The sequence below is a fragment of the Malania oleifera genome, chromosome 6, assembly GCF_029873635.1.
Source record: "Malania oleifera isolate guangnan ecotype guangnan chromosome 6, ASM2987363v1, whole genome shotgun sequence".
In the NCBI taxonomy this organism is placed as follows: Eukaryota; Viridiplantae; Streptophyta; class Magnoliopsida; order Santalales; family Ximeniaceae; genus Malania; species Malania oleifera.
This window is the reverse complement of record NC_080422.1, coordinates 85,136,177-85,155,608: the sequence shown is the minus strand read 5'-3', so window position 1 is coordinate 85,155,608 and position 19,432 is coordinate 85,136,177. Positions and strand designations below refer to the sequence as shown.

The 19,432-nt window shown below is 37.0% G+C and overlaps 2 protein-coding genes across 2 annotated transcripts in view; one reads left to right on the top strand and one right to left on the bottom strand.

Annotated features, from left to right (window-relative positions):
• Positions 1-4,858: 4,858 nt before the first annotated feature.
• LOC131157685 (uncharacterized) overlaps positions 4,859-19,432 on the bottom strand; it is a 36,247-nt gene continuing 21,673 nt past the window's right edge. The window contains exon 3 of the mRNA XM_058112022.1: positions 4,859-5,033. Coding sequence (XP_057968005.1) covers positions 5,025-5,033 — 9 coding nt within the window. The 3' untranslated portion in view covers positions 4,859-5,024. The remainder of the gene's footprint in view (positions 5,034-19,432) is intronic.
• Positions 5,522-8,960, top strand: LOC131157115 (1-aminocyclopropane-1-carboxylate oxidase 1-like). Its single transcript, XM_058111013.1, has 4 exons — positions 5,522-5,635; positions 5,720-5,946; positions 6,125-6,670; positions 8,834-8,960. Exons 1-4 carry the CDS (start codon positions 5,534-5,536, stop codon positions 8,958-8,960), a joined length of 1,002 nt encoding a protein of 333 aa, XP_057966996.1. The 5' UTR covers positions 5,522-5,533.

The following is a 19,432-nucleotide window of genomic DNA, read 5'->3' as shown; positions in this document are numbered from 1 at the left end:
TCAGCCCTGTTCATTAAGCGTCGAATAGGAACCAGCCATCAGCCCCACGGTACCCTTTCAAGCTCTTCTTCTTCACTAGCAACAGTCGCCAGCCGAGATTTCCTCCGCAGACCATCATAGCCTGCAGCCCCTTGTTGCATCTCTGTGTTCTGACCCTCGCTCTCTGCTCCGTTTCGGCCGGTGCATCTGCCTAAGCCTGTCACCCGCGGCCAGACATTGCTGCATCTGTCGTATCTGCCGTCGCTCTCCATTATCTCCGGCGGCCTTCCAATGGAGCTCCAGTGATTTCTAGTAGCTTAGGTGTTCGTTGGTCATTATCTCTCAATTTTTCGGTTGTTCTCAGTTCCCTCTGCAACCCGCTACTCTGGATGTCTTCTCCAACGTTCTCGGTTCGTGTCTCCGTCCTCCAGCAGTTTCTCAGAAAAGGGCGAGCAGCAGTCTTGTCCAGCATATCTCCAAGTCCTCATCACCGGCGCTCATTGTATTTCTTAGGCATGTGCTCAGGAGATCTCTCAGTACCAATTCTTACGGCACAATTATTAAATCGAAGGTTCCTTTTTTGGTCATCGCAAAGCTCGGCTTCAACCCGATTCAGCGATTTTATTTCTCTGAACTATCTGACATTATGGAAGCATCTGATCCCTCAATGGCTACACATACTGTCACTAGTTCTTCAACCTCTTATGAGATTGTTATAGTCTCACAAGCGAACAACGTCGTCGACTCTTAGCTCCTTTATCACCCTTGAACACCAACTCTGCCAATTTTGCTGGTAACCTCTCCTCTTGTCATTCTGCTTCTCTTTCTAACACTGAATGGATTGTTGATTCAGGTGCCTCCGATCACATGACTTCCAATTTGTCTTCTCTTGATAATATTCAGCTTCTCAAATAGCCATGCCCCATTAAGCTTCCAAATGGTGACATTCTTCCTGTAACTCACACGGGCACTATGCGATTTTCTCCTCATCTCTCTCTTTCTAATGTTCTTTATGTGCCTTCATTTAAATTTAACTTATTATCCATCAGCAAACTTACCACTGATCTCAATTGTGTTACTATATTTTTTCCCACTTTCTGTGTCTTTCAGGACCTATCAACGAGAAGGCTGATTGGAACGTGTGAAGTACGGGATGGGCTTTACCACTATAAACCCCCCCCCTCCGCCTTCGTTTTCCACTCTCAACGTGTTTCTGACACTACTCTTTGGCATCAACGTCTCGGTCACCCTTCCATTTCATGTATTCCGAAAACCTTAAATATTTCTTCTCCTCATTTTCCTTGTGATGTTTATGTTAGAGCAAAACACACTTGTTTACCTTTTTCCTTGAATACACATAAGAGCACATTTTGTTTTAATCGGATTTATTGTGATATATGGGGTGGTTATCCCACAGCTTCACTCTCTGGTGCACATTATTTTTTAACAATTGTGGATGACTACTCACGTGCTACATGGGTCTATCTTATGCGCATGAAATCTAATTTCACTTGCCTTAAAAATTTTTGCATTATGGTCAAAAATCATTTCACTTGCACTGTTAAGCATGTACCACTGATAATGGTCGAGAATTTCTATCCACCCAGCTTTAGGCCTTTTTCATGATCAAGGCATTTTTCACGAGCGCACATGTGTGGATACACTTCAGCAAAATGGTGTTGCCGAGCGTAAACATCGTCATCTTCTTAATGTGGCTCAGTGTTTACGTTTTCAAGCCAATCTTCCCATTTCTTTTTGAGGCGAATGCATTCTAACAGCCACTTATCTAATTAATTGCACCCCTTCCCCCAGTCTCAATCATAAGTCCCCTTTTGAACTTCTTTTTCAGAAACCACCATTGTATACACACTTGCGAGTGTTTGGGTGTCTGTGTTATGCCCAAACCACTCGCCAACATCGCGATAATTTCTCTCTTCGTGCTCTTCGATGTGTTTTCTTAGGTTATCCTACTCATCATAAGGCTTATCGTGTCTACGATCTTGAAAACAAAAAAAATTTCATCTCCTGTGATGTCACTTTTGAAGAAAATGTTTTTCCCTATCGTCTCATCTCTCCAACTCTTCCATCTTCTCCAGTCCTTCCTCTTCCTATTCCTGATATACATCCTTCCTACACTTTACTTCCTCCACCATTCACACCTAACCCTAGCCCCTTATCTCTCTCTCCTTCTCCCTTGGTCCCCTCCCCAACACCCCCACCACCACCCCCTCCACCCACCTCTTCACGGCCCAAACGAGCTGTCACACATCCCTCTCACTTAGCTGATTATATCTGCCCTACTTTACCAAAGTCCTCCACGGCTTCACAAGTTTCAAGATGTCCCTCAGGTACGATTCCTTGTCTCTCCTCTTTTTTATCTTATCATCTCTACCCAACATTTGGCTTTTCTTTTTGTTATGTCCCAACATCCCGAACCCACCTCATATTCTCAGGCTGTGCTACACTCCCATTGGCGTGATGCCATGACTTCTGAAATCCAAGCCTTAGAAACCAATAATACATGGGTTCTTCAACATCTTCCACCTGAAAAAAAAACCAATTGACTGTAAATGGGTGTTCAAAACAAAACTTAGAGTCGATGGATCCATAGAACAACACAAAGCTCGCTTGGTGGCCAAGGGCTACACTCAGGTAGAAGGTTTGGATTATCATGATACTTTTGCTCATGTTTCTAAACTCGTTACTGTCAGGTGTGTTCTTACAATGGCGGCCGCTCGGAATTGGCATCTCCTTCAATTGGACGTCAACAATGCTTTTCTCCATGGTGACCTTGATGAGGAGATTTATATGATCCCTCTCCCGGGTTATTGCAAACAGGGGGAGACTCGTGTTTGTCGTCTTCAGAAATCCCTTTATGGCCTCAAGCAAGATTCTCGCAATTGGTTCTCTAAATTATCTTCTGTTTTAATTGCTGCATGCTTCACCCAATCTCAGGCCGATCACTCTCTTTTCACCCGCTCTCGAGGTCAGTCTTTTACTCTTATACTTGTTTATGTTGATGACATTCTCATGGCAGGCAATGATCTCTCCGCTATTAGCACTTTCAAAGTTGTGCTCACTAAGAAATTCAAACTCAAGGATCTTGGCAAATTGAAATTTTTCCTTGGCCTCGAAGTTGCTCACTCTCCCACTGGCATTTTTCTCAACCAACGCAAATATGTTCTTGACATCCTCACTGATAGCGGTCATCTAGGTGCTCGTCCTGCCCACTTTCCCATGGAACAAAATCTGAAACTCAATAATACTGATGGTGCTCTCCTCTCCGATCCAACCTCGTTTCGGCGACTCGTTGGACATTTGATCTATCTCACCATCACTCGTCCCGACCTTGTACTTCTAGTCAACATATTCAGTCAATTTATGCACCAACCCAGACAACCGCACTATGATGCTGTTGTATGTGTTCTTCAATACATTAAGGCATCTCTAAGTCAAGGCTTATTTTTTCCTACTGCCAACACTTTTCAAGTCTCAGTTTATTCTGATTCGGATTGGGCTAATTGTCCCCTCACTCGCCACTCCAACACTAGTTTTTTCATTCAATTGGGCACTAGTCCAATTTCCTGGCGCACTAAGAAACAAATTATCGTCTCTCGCTCCTCCGCCAAAGCTAAGTACCGGGCACTTGCTTCCACTACCTGTGAACTTACATGGCTCAAAACTCTTTTACATGATCTTTGTGTACCGCATTCTCAGTTTATGCTCTTATATTGTGACAACCAAGTAGCTCTTCACATTGCCCAAAATCCTGTTTTTCACGAACGTACCAAACATATAGAAATCGATTGTCATATTGTTCGTGAAAAGTTACGAGCTGGCCTCTTTTTCACTAAGTATATTCCTACCCATAGTCAACTTGCTGATATCTTCACTAAAGTTTTGGGTCGTGAACATTTCCAAACTTTATCACGCAAGTTGAGCATTACGGATCTCCATGCTCCAACTTGAGGGGGGGTATTAGAGATATATACACTTTCCATTTTAGCACAATATTTTCTTTCTATTTTTCCAATTATATTATGTATATATACCCTTGTAATCCTTGTATTAAAATAATCAATAGAAAAAATCATTCTTCTCCAATCTTAACACTCATAATTTTTATTACAAGATTTGGTTACATAAATGAGACTAAAAGATCCTAATTTTTTGCTAAGTGATTATCATAAACAAGTATTATATATAACTTTTGATTTTTTTTTTTTTTTTTTCCCTAAAAAAGGAATGGGACTATAAGACACATTGTTGTAATCAATTAAATAATTTTTAAAAAAATATAAAATGAATCATTACTCATGATGAAAAGAAAAAGAATGAAATAACATTTCATTGAATTGTATCTCTCAAATAGGGAAAAAGATAGGCAAAAGTTTTCATGAACATAATTTTTTGATTAATAAGTAAAAATTGCATCTCTTTATGATTATTTTTTAAGCATTAATCTGCACAGAAAGTCTACATTATGTGAATATTTGCAACAATGTAAAATTAGAATTTTGGGACAGCCGATATATAATCTTAAATCACATTTGTAACTCATGTGAAGGCAATAAGCCTTGAAATTGTCTTAAAATTATTAGAACTTAACAAATGAAATATAATATATTTATTCTTATGATTTGAAATGCATTACTTCTATCTCATTGTCCTAATACAATCTTCCTGGACATTTATACTCTTCAATGCACATAAATATATCGCAAATGCCCCTTTTCTCCTCTTTTATTTCAAGTCGAATATCGAACATTTATCTATTCATTAATATTATATAACAAAAAAAAATTAAGTAAATTAAGAATCACTTTGGATTTGGAAGTATAAATTTTAAACCTCAAATTTGAATGATCCATTTTGAGAGTTTTTGAGAGCATGAAATTCAAATTTTGAGAGCATGAAATTCAAGCTTTGTATTTAGATTTACATGAATTAAGATAAAATGTAATAAAAATTATATTTTATTGTATAACACTTATTATACAGCCAGCAGACCTAACAGCTTCAAGTGGCAAACACCAATCCCCTTGCTACGGTGGCTGCAACAGGAAAATGCCAAACTCATAAATCAAACTGAAAGACAAATGGAAAGAACTGTGATCGACTGGTTGCAATAAGTTCACATAGGCTGATTAAAGCTCACTCAATACAACAATGGGAGATTATGATCCCACATTCCAATTGGTTGTTTAAACTTAATCTAACTCAGCCCCTAGTCTTGTTTGAGACCCAGAAACAACAATATAATAGTTTGTTTGTTATGCAAAAATGGAATGGAATTGATTTTCATAATATTATATTTTTGCCTTAAAATTTTTCATTCCATTCTGGTATATACTGAACAGTTGGTAGAGAGAGAGAGAGAGAGTTGGAAGAGCTCAGTTTCAATGATCAAGACATAGAAAATGAAATGAAGAACCAAAGCTTCCATCTGTCCATGCCTATAAATAGACTGGGGTGAGTAATCTATATTCCTCAATCTGGTACATAGATTGTACCAATCAAAAAACAAAAATTCTGGTTGAGAGAAAGAGAGAGAATGGAGATTCCTGTGATTGACTTTAACAAGCTTGATGGCGAGAAGAGGAGAGAAGAAATGGCTCTGGTGCATGACGCTTGTGAGAACTGGGGCTTCTTCATGGTAATGAGAATGGCAACTTCCTCATAAAATTGAACCTCTAATCTAAGTTTCATTTTCTTAATACTGATGTTTTATGACCTGTAGGTTGAGAATCATGGAGTTGACAAAGAGTTGATGGAGAAGGTGAAGAAACTGGTGATTTTGCACTATCAGGAAAGCATGAAAGATAGTTTTTATATGTCAGGGATCGCTAAAGGCTTGGACAAAGGGGGAAGTCCCTCAAATGCAGCAGACTGGGAAAGCACTTTTTTCATTTCACATCGACCAACTTCTAACATCAATGAGTTTACAAACCTCTCAGATGATCTTCGGTGAGTAATATAATAATCTATAAGCTCAAATTCAAATATCAAAAAATTATAAAACCATGAACTTGCATGAATTCAATTCTGGCTAGTCAATTACATACCTCGTATTCAGTGCATGAATATATACAGACACACATATATACATGTGGATAATAGACTAAACAAGGATGCATGCATGCAGCAAGACAATGGATGAATACATTGATCAACTTATAAAACTAGCAGAAAAGTTGTCAGAACTCATGTGCAAGAATCTCGATTTAGAGAAAGGATACATAAAAGAAGTGTTCTCAGGAAATATTGGTGCTTCTGTGGGAACAAAAGTCGCTAAATCCCCTAAATGTCCTCACCCTGAACTCATAAAGGGGCTCCGAGAGCACACCGATGCTGGTGGAATCATCCTCCTGCTCCAGGATGATCAGGTCCCCGGTCCTGAATTCTTCAAAGATGCTAAATGGGTGGAGATTCCACCTTCCAAGCACAATGTCATCTTTGTAAACACAGGTGACCAAGTCGAAGTGTTGAGTAATGGAAGGTATAAGAGTGCCCTGCATCGCGTCATAGCAAGCAAGAACGGAAGCAGACTGTCTGTTGCTACCTTCTTCAACCCAGCAGGTGATGCCATCATTTCTCCAGCCCCCAAACTCTTATATCCAAATCACTACCGTTTTCAAGATTATATGAAACTTTATGCCACAACAAAGTTTGCTGATACTATATTTTATAGGTTATAATAAGTCACTGATGCTACGGTCAGTTTGTGTGTTCTGTTACTACTGCGTTTTCAATAACTTGTCTACAGCTCACTGCATTGATGAGTGAGTTTGGCTAAATTATGTTAGCGCTTTATTTTATGATTCCAAGAGAGGAAAATATACAAAGCATTCTTTCCCTCATCTTCATTTAACCTTTTTTTTATTTAAAAATAATTTTTGTATTGATCATTTTTTAAGATTCCAAGAGAGGATTTTTTTTTTTTTTTATTCAATCAGTTCATAATTTAATCCATAATCACATTCTAAAGCCATAACTGAGAGAAAGTAAAAATGCAAAATCATAAATAACCTTCTTTATTGGTATAATCATATAGATCAATTATGGTTGCAGAATCATGTTAATTTCACAATCACTGAAATCAACGAAATAGAATCCACACTCCTGACAAGGTTACAATGCAAAATCATATACTCCCTTTCTGGCAGTCCATGACTCCTACATTTTAATTATGTCTAATATCTTACAATCGAAGTTTACAAACATATAGGCTAATTTCATGTGGAAATGTCCAAACACAAAACAATCTAAAACTGCTCCCCATATGATATATAGTTCCTCACTTCTATTGAAATTGCAAACCAATGAAAAGTCATGCAGGTTATGCACCATCAGAGAGTTATGTGCAGTGAAAAATCTGCCCCATAAGGTATTCTGAGGGCTTGGTTTATCGGTTGTTTGCTCGCCTTAGAATGTTTCATTCACATGTTCGTTTTCTGTTTTTTCAATTTGCACTTACAGTTACCAGATGAATTTTGAAAAATGAAAAGATAAAAAATGTTTTTTTTGCTGCAGACACAACAATGAGAAGAATCCAGGGAACAACTCAAGGGTTTTCTGAAGAATCTCAGGGCTGCCATTATGAGTGTGGTTTGTTGGGAGATCTAGAGAGAGAAACAAAAGGCTCTTTAGGGAGCGTACTGCAGGGAAATTATCACGAAATTCCCCAAAAACTTGTGAGAAACAAAATAGAGAAAAACACACACCAAAGAAAAATAATCACACGCACAAGACAGTATTTACGTGGTTAGGCAATTTGCCTATATCCACAAAGTTACAGAGATTTCACTATTATCAAGAAAAAATACAGAGTGCAGCAGTACAGTTTTTCTTCTCTCAAAAACTGCATCAAAAAACCCCAGTCACCAAAAAAACAACGGTTCCGATGGGCCGAGCTTCCGCTCCATGGGCTAAGCCTAAATAAAAAATCTCCCATTAAAAGAACCATGCAACATTATTTCGAGTCGGGTCATCATTCGGATCAAACACAACTAGGCTCAACAAAGCCCAATATGTACCTCCTCAGCCGCCAAAGTTCTTTCTAGGTGCATCTCTTGCCTACTCCAGTGGTCCAAGTCCTATCCCATTCTTTCGAAGTTGGACTGGGAAGAACTTCATTGCATTTTAGCTTATTTAGGCGGTTAATTTGTCCGCCACTTTGTGGGTGTTGTTCTTGGTTGGTCATTTTTGGCGTGTTAGTTTTGCTTGTTTGTGTTTTGTTCGATCATTTAAATCTTGTGTTGGTTGTTTTCCGTTTCATTTCTCAAGCTTCGGCTTGAGCTTGTAAGTTTTGTTGGGTTTCATCATTTTAATATATCTTTTTACCTTCTTAAAAAAAATTAAAATAAAATAAAAATAAAATAAAAACTTTTTATCTACAGAACAGCCAATATTAGCACAATTCGCTCTGGTAGGTCTAATCAGAAACAAGAGATTTTATGCCTATATATGCTCACAAAGCATATGTTTCAGTTACAATTCCCATTCTCATTAAGATATAAACATTCAAGTTCTGCAGTTATTTATGCTCCCATCAGAAATTGAAGTTCAGAGAAAAAAAAATTCCCAAAAATATTTTAACATTGCTATAAACTTACCAATTTTGATAACAAAGATTTGCTCAAAAGAGTATTAGTTGGGTCAACTATTTCAGTTAATGAAAGATTATAATACCCTAATGTCATAGAATATTTGCTAAGTGAACACAACAAATTATTCCCAAGCACTAGAGATTTCGGAAACCTCTCGAGTCTCAGCCAATTCCTGTTTACGTTGGACTAGATGATCAATGAAATATTGGGTAAAATGAATTATGATTCAATATGTTTTGGAACAGGTTAAACTACAATTATGTCCATACCATTTCACTGGAAATGAGACGTTGGTGGCAGGAGAGGCAAATGATTTTCCTCTCTTCTGCCACTTCTCCACACAGCAGTTTCTGGGAGAAGGCAGAAATGTGAAGTGGATGCCGTTATTCTCTGATAACTTTTTCATAAGCCACATCAAAGATGGGTTGTTTGATGCCTTCATCCAGGACAATCATGGAAACAAGAATGCATACTGCATATACACCAGCCTCTGATGCATTTTGCAGTACGTTATTATTGAAGTCAATTGCAGACAAGAAGCAGGCAAGTCAAGCAAGAACAATTTGGGAAGGATAATTGAGCAGAGCATCTGGCTTGCTTTATCGGTTGCTTTCTCGCCTTAGAATGCTTCATTCACATATTTTTTTTCTGTTTTTTCAATTTGCACTTATAGTTACAGGGTGAATTTTGAAAAATGAAAAGATAAAAAATGTCTTTAAAAATGTTTTTTTGCTGCAGACACAACAATGAGAAGACCAATTCCATTTACATGGTAAGATAGATATTGGTCTAAAGCCTAACTTATTATCTACAGAACAGCCAATATTAGCACAATTGACTCTGGTAGGTCTAATCAGAAACAAGAATTTTTATGCCTATATATGCTCACAAGGCACATGTTTCAGTTACAGCTTCCATTCTCATTAAGATATAAACCTTCAAGTTCTGCAGTTATTCATGCTCCCTGCAGAAATTGAAGTCCAGAGAAAAAAAAATTCCCAAAAATATTCTAACATTGCTATAAACTTAATTTTGATAACAAAGATTTGGTCAAAAGAGTATTGGTAGGGTCATCTATTTCAGTTAATGAAAGATTATGATACCCTAATGACAAAGAATATTTGCTAAGTGAACACAACAAATTATTCCCAAGCATCAGAGATTTCAGAAACCTCTCGAGTCTTGGCCAATTCCTGTTTATGTTGGACTAGATGATCAATGAAATATTGGGTAAAATGAATTATGATTCAATGTTTTGGAAAAGGTTAAACTACAATTATGTCCATACCACTTCACTGGAAATAAGATGTCGGTGGCAGGGGAGGCAAATGATTTTCCTCTCTTCTGCCACTTCTCCACACAGCAATCTCTGGGAGAAGGCAGAAATGTGAAGTGGATGCCGTTATTCTCTGATAACCTTGTCATTAGCCACATCAAAGATGGGTTGTTTGATGCCTTCATCCAGGAGAATCATGGGAACAAGAATGCATACTGCATATACACCAGCCCTCTGATGCATTTTGCAGTAGGTTATTATTGAAGTCAATAGCAGACAAGAAGCAGGCAGGTCAAGCAAAACAATTTGGAAAGGATAACTGAGCAAAGCATCTGGCTTCGTGTCACAAGCTGAGCTTGTTCAGGTAATTATACTTGCTTGTAACCACTTGCCTTGTGTACATGGGATGGGTAACCATCATGTAAATAGTCTAGGTTTTATTCATTATGTTTTTGCCTTTGTTTAAAGTGGGAGTATGACTCCTCAGTCATTTTGATGTTTCTTAGTGCCAGGGCTAGAATAGCATATAAAATTCTTTAGAAGATGAATGTTCATCAGTCATTGTAAAACTCATTAGCATTTTGTTATTGTGTTTAACCTACATGCCTCCCTTGCTAAACACACATTGCCTTCAGAGGTGTTGTTGAATTGCTTCAATGTTTACCACATGATTGTCATTTGCTTACATAAATTGCTTACATAAATTGCTTACTGCTTACTTTGCATTCCATTGTTGTGAATGTATTCTTGTGGAAAACCACGGAATACTTTGGTTAACTAGTTAAGCAACAATGCTTTAGCTACTGCTACACGACCCTTCACAAAGTATTACGTGTTCAGCCTGTGATAGTTGCTATCAGAGCTCAGTTAATTGCTTCGTGAATTCGGTTGCTTTCGTATTGTGGGATTATGTGAAGCATCAATAAAAGGTCATGCCAACTAATATCGAGAGAATTGAGGCACTAGAGATGCAGGCTAAGACAACCAACAATGCGACTATGGAGATGGTCGAACTTGAGAACATGTTGATGTATTGGAACGATCACAAAAATATTAACAAGGTTCCATTGTAAAGATGTTAGAAGACTTCCATGAAATAGTAGAAGTTTTACAAATCCAATTATGGGATCTAAATGCCAAGATGAACTTGATGGTTCATGCAGTGGGAAATTCCAACTTTATAGGGATAGAGTATGGAAGAACAAAGGTGTCCGAATCCAAAGTGTGTGAGGATGCCCGTGATGCTAAGGAGCTGGAAAACTTCTTATTTAACATGGATCAATACTTTTGCATAGCAAGGACTAACTTAGAGAAGGTGAAAGTATCCATGGCTATAATATACTTGAGTGGTGACACTAAGTTGCGGTCGCATACCAAGTACGATGAGATACAGAATGGTGCTATGTAATTAATTGTTGAGCATACTTGAAGAGAAAGCTCAAGGCTAAATTCTTTCCTAAGAATTTGAGTACAATACTCGACATAAACCGTGAGACCTTAAACACGCTAGTACAATCAGAGAGTATGCAAAACAATTCCCTAGTCTGATGTTCGATACCTGAGACATGTTAGAGAAAGACAAGTTGTTCTATTTTCTTAAGAGTTTGAAACCATGGGCAAGAGCAAAACTTCATCGACGAAGAGTTCAAGACTTGCCTACTGCACATGTTGTCATAGAACACCTGACTGACTATGCTGGAGAGAATTCCACAATGTCCAAAGAAAGTGGCATGGGTGGAAACAACGGGAAGTCTTTCAAGAAAAGTAAACCCAAAAGTGAGGGACCTAACAACAAGGCATCAACTTAAAAGTATGATTCTTTGCCTCAAATCTTTCAACATATACAGTGGTAAAGGTAAGCTAACATGCAACTTAAAAAGGGTTTGAGAAGGGGTGAAAAGATATATCTTGCCACATTGGTGGTGAACGAAGGGGTAGGCCAAGAGCAAGTGCCTATTGTCATCCAAGTTGTGTTAGGTGAATACAAAGTCATAAGGTCGAACAAGCTACCTCAAAACTTGCCTCCACAATGGGTTGTGAAGCATAAGATCAAGTTGTTACCAAAGATGAAGCCTCCTACAAAAGGGTCATATTGGATGGTGCCTCCAAAGTTAGCAGAGTTGAGGAAGCAACCTGATGAGTTATTAGAAGTGGGATATACGCATCCTTCCAAAGCATTGCCAAAGCACCAACTTTGTCTCAAATGAAATATAATGGGAGTATGCGGATGTGTGTGGAACACTGCACACTCAACAAGGAGATTGTGCACAACAAGTGTCTCATTCCACTAATTAACTAAGTCATGCCATGGACTTCACCAAACATAGATTGCTGATGACACATGGTAACCGGCTCTTTGTGCCTCGAGCTGGTGATCTGAGAAAGACACTGCTGAGGTTTAAGAGAGTGTCATGACATATGTGGGTAGACCATCCATGATGGCATTACACATGAAGCAGAGGTACTACTAGCCACACGTGTGATGAGGTGGTCGAGTATACATGAACTTGTCTTACCTACCAGTAAGACAAGTTGAAGTAGAAGAAAAATGCAGGGTCGTTAGGTGGAGTAGAAGAAAATTGAAGGGTTGTTAGAGCCTCTTCAAGTACCAACGAGACATAGGAGAGCGTCTCACTTGACCTCATCACGAAGTTTCCTGGAGTTGGAGACGTAAGGTTTATATTCTCATGGTTATAAGCAGGTTTTCGAAGTACAGTACTTTCATACCCACACCAAATTGTTGTTTGGTAGAGGAGATAAAACAATTGTTTTTCAAGCACATTGTGAAATATACGTTGCCAATGACCGAGACTCTAGATTCATAAGAAATTTCTATATAGAACTTTTTAGAATCCTCAGTTTATAGCTTGACATCTCTTCAAGCTACCACTCGCAAACAGATGGACAGACAAAAAGATTCAACAAGTTACTAGAAGATTATTTGTTCCATTTTGTTATCGTCAATCAAAAGAAATGGGTGCATCTACTCAACCTAGGTCGGTTTTGTTTCAATGCCCAAAAGAGCTCAACAACCAACAAAATCTGCTTTGAGATTGTTACAAGCTAGCAACCACTGCTACATCACGTAGTGGATAAGCCATATAGAGGAAAGACTTCAAGAGCATACATCTTCACCAAAGAATGGAGACAGAGAGCAAAGATTTTCTGAGATTACCAAGAGAAAGCTTCCAAGTGGATGAAGAAGTGGGTATGTTAGGCGAGAAAACTATTGCACTTCAACGTGGGTGACTTGGTGCTTGTCAAACTCCATCCAAAATAGATCAAATCACTATAGGGTCAAGATAGGAGACTACTTTGCAAATCTGAAGGACTAATCCCCATCTTGGCTAGAGCAGGGAAGGCCATTTACAAGGTTGATCCTCTAGCTTGGATGAAGGTGCATCTTGTGTTTCACGTCAATTGCCTCAAGTCATTCAATACTGATATCGAAGATCCAAGCAAGTAGAAGTCAATGAACCAAAGCACCACTAAAGACAACGGAACCTGAAAGAAGAGAAGTTAAGTCATCATTGCAGACAGAGAGTTCATATCATCAAGGAAGAAGTAACACAAGTTATTGGTGAACTGGAAAGACCTTGCAAATGAAGAAATCAGCTACATGTTAGCGGAAGACATGGAGTTGTTCATGGATAAATATGAAGAGTACTTAAGGTCAAAGTTACGAGGACGTCGATTGCGTAAGTGGGGAAAAATGTCACGAGCCAAACTCGCTCAGGACATTATGTTCATGGTTTTAAATCGCGGTAGCGATTAGAGTAACGTAATGATAACGGCTATCATGGAAAGCGGGAGTAGCAGATGTTACATAACGGGAAGCGGGTTAACAACTGTGAATTTTTTTCAAGCACACACAACCTTGTGCATACTAGCATACTTGCATGTTTTAAGTTTTTAACCCTTTTTAGAAGGAGTTTTAGTGTATTTTGGATCCTTTAGTTCACCTAAGTTATTTGGTAAAAGCAAGAAGTTTACATTTGTTTTTTAAACCACCATTGATAGAAAAATTACATGTGTGAGCATATTTATACTTCTCATTTTTCTTTTGTGTGATAAATTATTATGTGTGCTAAATTAATTAATAAAAAATATATATACACTCCATTAATCAATTAGACGCATAAGCAATATGAATAATACAAAATATAAAATAACTAGAAAAGAATTTGAAGTTGAAAAATACAAAAAATAAAAATCAAATTACTAATATTATCAAAATAAAATATTTTCCTAACAAGTTAGTATTTTCAAATTGTTAATTAATGCATCTTTTGTGAGTATTTTAAAAAAATAGTAAATTTTACATCATTGTCATCCTCATTATAATATTTTCCCCCTCTTGCCACATAGTATATTGAGAATGATTTATGAAAGAGGGGGAAGAATTGAGAAGAAAAAGTAAAAAATAAAATAATTTTTTGTGGCGTAACAGTCCTATAGCGGTTATGTAACAGCCGTAGTGACCTTTACATAATGGTCACAGTCCGTAACGGCTGCTACGACCATGATTTTTATTCCTACTGATTTCGCAATGTGTTATTGTATTGGTAACCCAAAAAACCATTACGTAACGGTCACAACCGTTATTTAAAACCATGATTATGCTTGCTTGCAACCGCTTGTCTTGTGTACATGGGATAGATATATATCATGTAAATACTAGTTTAGGTTTTATTCATTATGTATGTTTATGTCTTAGTGTAAAGTGGGAGTATGATACCTAAATCAATTTGATGTTTCCTAGTGCCAAAGCTAAAATAGCACTCTTTAAGGGAGGGTGAGTGTTCATCAAACATTGTAAAACTCATAAGCATTTTGTAAAAGTGTTTAGCCTACTTGCCTCCCTTGGTAAACACATGCTACCTATGGAGTGGTGTTATTAAATTACATTACTTCAATGTTTACCGCGTGATTGTTTTTTTCTTACATGGATTGCTTACTGCTTTAGCTTGCTTCGCATTCCGCTATTGTGAAAGTGTTCTTGTGGTAAAATGCGGTATACTTTGGCTGACTAGTCCAAAAGGGCTTTAAACTAGTGCTACAAGGCCCCTCACAAGGTGTGAAATGTTCAGCTCATGACACTAGGCCAACCAAGTTTCTCCTCAATTCCATTTGAAAGATAAGAAATTACAAATAGCATATATGGTTGTCAAATTGAGAATTGAATCCAGGAATCAATAATCGAAATTGAATTAAATCATAGGATTGAGTATAAGTTTTCAAAATTGATTCCAATGACATGCATATGTTGTCAATACTGATGCACGTACAACAACAAAAAATGTAAAATACAATTAAATTTTAACAATAAAAAACTCATATTTCATAAGCATGCCTTCTCCAAAAACAAAAAACAAGGGAAGGAGATGATAAAAAATTAATAAAAAAGTAAATTTTTTGCTGTTTATAAACTGGAATTGGTGTTTATCGGCAAAAATATATATCATGCATATGCTTTGTCTAATAATAAAGACAAAAAAAAGTAGCTTAAACAAAACTAAAAAATAATTGAACAAATATTAAAAGAAACCAACATTTTGAATCTTAACACAGCAAAACTGATTACGCGTCAAAGTTGCGCAATTAAGTATTTAAATGCTTTAATTAAGTGTTATAATTTTAATTAAATACTTAATTATGTCCAATATTACAATGTTGAGCTCAATTTACGATATTTGAATTTTTATCCTACACATGCCGTAAATTTACAAACATTCGTGTTTTATTATTGCAGGTGAGTTTTAGGAATTAAAGTTGAAATTAAAGTACACACGAAAGCCAAGCACGTGAAGGTCGTAGCTTTTCGTTAAAAGAGCTGTGTATGGGGTTTGTGGAGTATAAAGACTTAAATGATTTGCGAAGGAAGCTCGAGCAAATGACAAGGAGACCGGGCCATGCATGCATGAGCATTAAAGAACATAGCTCGGCCGTGCATGCAAAAATTTGTAGCTGGGCCATGGCTTGTCTTAGAGAGTCATATGCTTGTGTGTGAGAAGACCACAAGGGCCATGCACGTGAAGAGGGGCAGCTGGCAGCTTGCAATTGAAAACAAGGGAAGGGCCGTGGAGCACGTGACAAGGAGAGGTCGTGTGCATGCATGCATTCGGCCAAGCCATGCACTGGGAAAGAGGAGTTGGGGGCTTTAATTAAAAAGCTGACTGTAGGGGACAAGGGAAGGCCCATGCATTTGCATGGGCCATGCAACTAAGCTGGAGCCGTGAGGAAAGGCCCATTCGGCCAAACCATGCATTGGAATAGAAAGGGGGCTTTAGGGTTCTTTTTGTGTGGGTCCCTCCTAGGGAACCGAGAGGAGAGGGCGAGGGGGTTTGCGCCGCATAGGGTGGTTCTCCCTTGGGAGCCGTGAGCAGCAGGGGCATCTCTCTCTCTCTCTCTCCCTTCGTTTCAGTTGTTTTCTTTATTATTACTTCAATGCCTTGTTCAACATTTTGAGTTTACTATTGGATTAAATTTATGTTTTGATTAAGTATTATTGTTTTGAGTTTATTTAATTGTTGAATGCTCGTATTAGATTAATAAAAATTTCATTTTGGTTCATTATTTGAATATTTAAAGTTTGGGTTATTACTTGTCATTTATTTTATGCATAATATATTTGTAGTTTATGTTTCTTTAGTTCTCTCTCATTCTCTCTTGTTCACTTGTTTCTTTAATTAATTAGTTTGTCTAAACTTCAATGTCATTTTAATGGAACTTTGCTTTGTTTTGAGTTTTAGTTATCTTTATTTAAGACTTTGTTTGAGCTTATTTATTGTTAAGTTTAGATTAATTTTAGTCGACCCATCGTTAAGTTCAGTTTATTCTTAGATATTATTGGATCTATTTTCATTTAAGTTATTAAGGTGTTGAGTTTTTTTGAAACTGTTAAGTTTAGTTTGTCTTTGTTTGAAACTGATTAATGAGGTTCTTGCTTTTGATTTATTATTTGAGTGTTTAATTAGTGAGATGTTTGGTTGGTTTATGCATGTCAGGTTCATAGTTTAGGTATCGCGTCATTTTAATTATGTCAAAAATTCTCAAAAACCTTAGAAATCGAAACTAAACTGTGTACAATAAACATTTTTTTCTTATTTTCTTATTTTTGTTTTATGCGGGTTTGAAACCAATCTGCATTCCCTAAGGAGACCATCTGGCCTTTTAGGCTAATTATTACATGACAGAACTCCTAAACTTGGGATAGCCTTTGCACTGCTCATTTTTAGAGTGAGTCAAAAACATGAGCTGATGATCTGACCCTTTTTCTCAATGGTAGAAATCTACCACTATACTCCTCCAAGAGTGAAGAATGGTTTTGTAAGGCAATAAAAGACCTAAAGTTTTGTTTTCTCCTCTTTTCAAATAACTAGTGTAGAGAAGGAAGAGAAAGCAATCATGTAAAAAAAAAAAAAAAGCAATTAATAAAAAACTATTTTGGGGCTTTAAACCAAACAGGTTTGAGATAGGTTCAGAATCATGTAAATTAATCAATTCAGATCAAATATTCAGGGGGTGAATCAATAGATTTGGCCACGAATAGGTTTCTTTTGATTCTCTAGTTAGGCACAAATTGATTTGGTGTGTAATTGATATTAGTCATAAGATTTGAATCTTGAATCGTAAGATTCTAACAACCATGACAACAAAGCAGTCTCATCATCTACTTGCCAAGGTTCAAAAAGATACAACAACAACAAAACCAAGCCTTAGTCCCACTACGTGGGGTCAGCTATATGAATCATTTTCCACCAATTTATGAGATCATGGACCATTTCTTTTGATAGATTCAAGGATATTAAATCCTTACTCACTATCTCCTCCTAAGTTATTTTAGGTCTACCCCTACCCCTTCTACTGCCCCCCACAGTAACTAAGTCACTCTTCCTCACAGGTGCACTATAAGGCCTACGTTGCAAGTGTCCATACCATCTGAGTCGTCCCTCCCTTATCTTATCTTCTATAGGAGTTACACCTAACATACCCCGAATATGTTCATTCCTTAATTTATCTTTCAATGTTATACCACTCATCCATCTAAGCATTCTCATCTCGGCAACTTTTACTTTTTGGATATTATGTTTCTTCGTCGCCCAACATTCCGATCCATATAGCATAGCTAGTCTTATAGCTGTCCTATAAGACTTCTCTTTCAATTTTAAGGGTATTCTACGATCACATAGCACACTTGAAGCACTTCTCCATTTTAATCAACCTGCTTTAACTTTATGCATTACATCATCTTCAATTTCTCCTTTAGCTTGCATAATAGATCCAAGGTATTCAAATCTACAAGTGCTATTTATTTCTTCATAATCAAGTTTAACTTTGTCTCCAATATTCCTCCTATCATTACAAAAATTATATTTCATATATTTTTTTTTATTTCTACTTATCCTAAAGCCTCTAGATTCCAAAGCTTCTCTCCATAATTCTAACTCAGCCTCTACTACGTCCGTAGTTTAGTCAATTAATACAATATCATTTGCAAACAACATACACCAAGGAACCTCCTTTTGAATACTCTTAGTCAATTGGTCCATCACTAAAGCAAAAAGATAAGGACTCAAAGCAAATCCTTGATGTACACCTATGGCAATTGGAAATTCTCTAGTTTCTCCATCTATAGTCATTACACTAGTCATTACTCTATCGTACATATCCTTAATGACATCGGTATACCTACAACATACACCCTTTTTTACTAAAACCCACCATAGAACTTCCCTAGGTATTCTATCATATGCTTTCTCAAGGTCAATAAATATCATATGCAAGTCCCTCTTCTTTTCCCTAAACTTTTCCATTAATCTTCTTAAAAGATAAATAGATTTTGTGGTAGATCTCTCAGGCATAAAACCAAATTGATTTTCTGAGATCTTCGTTTCTAACATTAATCTTTGTTCAGCTACCCTTTCCCATAGTTTCATCGCATGACTCATAAGTTTAATTCCACAATAGTTATTACATCTGCTTTTTTGTTGAAGCAGATAATTTTTTTTTTATGAGCCAATGGTTGTAGAAGTGGATTCAAAGGTCAATATCTATGATTTTGATTTCAAAAATAAGAGGATCATTTGTAGGACTACCAATCTTAATCTGAGGTTCAACTCAATTAAATGACTTCATCCTCTCCAACTTCAACCGATGAAAAATCATCTCCACAAGTGCTAGAATGTTGTCTTGAAAATAAAATTCATCTACAGAGATAGGAAACCATGGAAGGAGCAAATAACAAATACCGCTGCTTCCTTAATCCAATCTAGCAATCAATTAGAAGTCAAAACACTTCGTCAACCCTTTCCTCAGCAGAATCCAAACTCAGACAAGAAATTCATGGTAATTTCATTCGGACAATAAATAAAGCAGCTGATGTGCAGCTTTCTTGACATTTTCAATCAATATATTCCAGGAAAATTTGGGCAAGACTTGTGCAATAACCCAGTAAATCAACATTAGAATTGAGAAAAATAAACCCAAAAAAAAGTTGATAAATTGAATCACAAATAAAGGAGATGATTGCAAATTTTTTTTACCTATTTCTGTGAGGTGAGGAGGT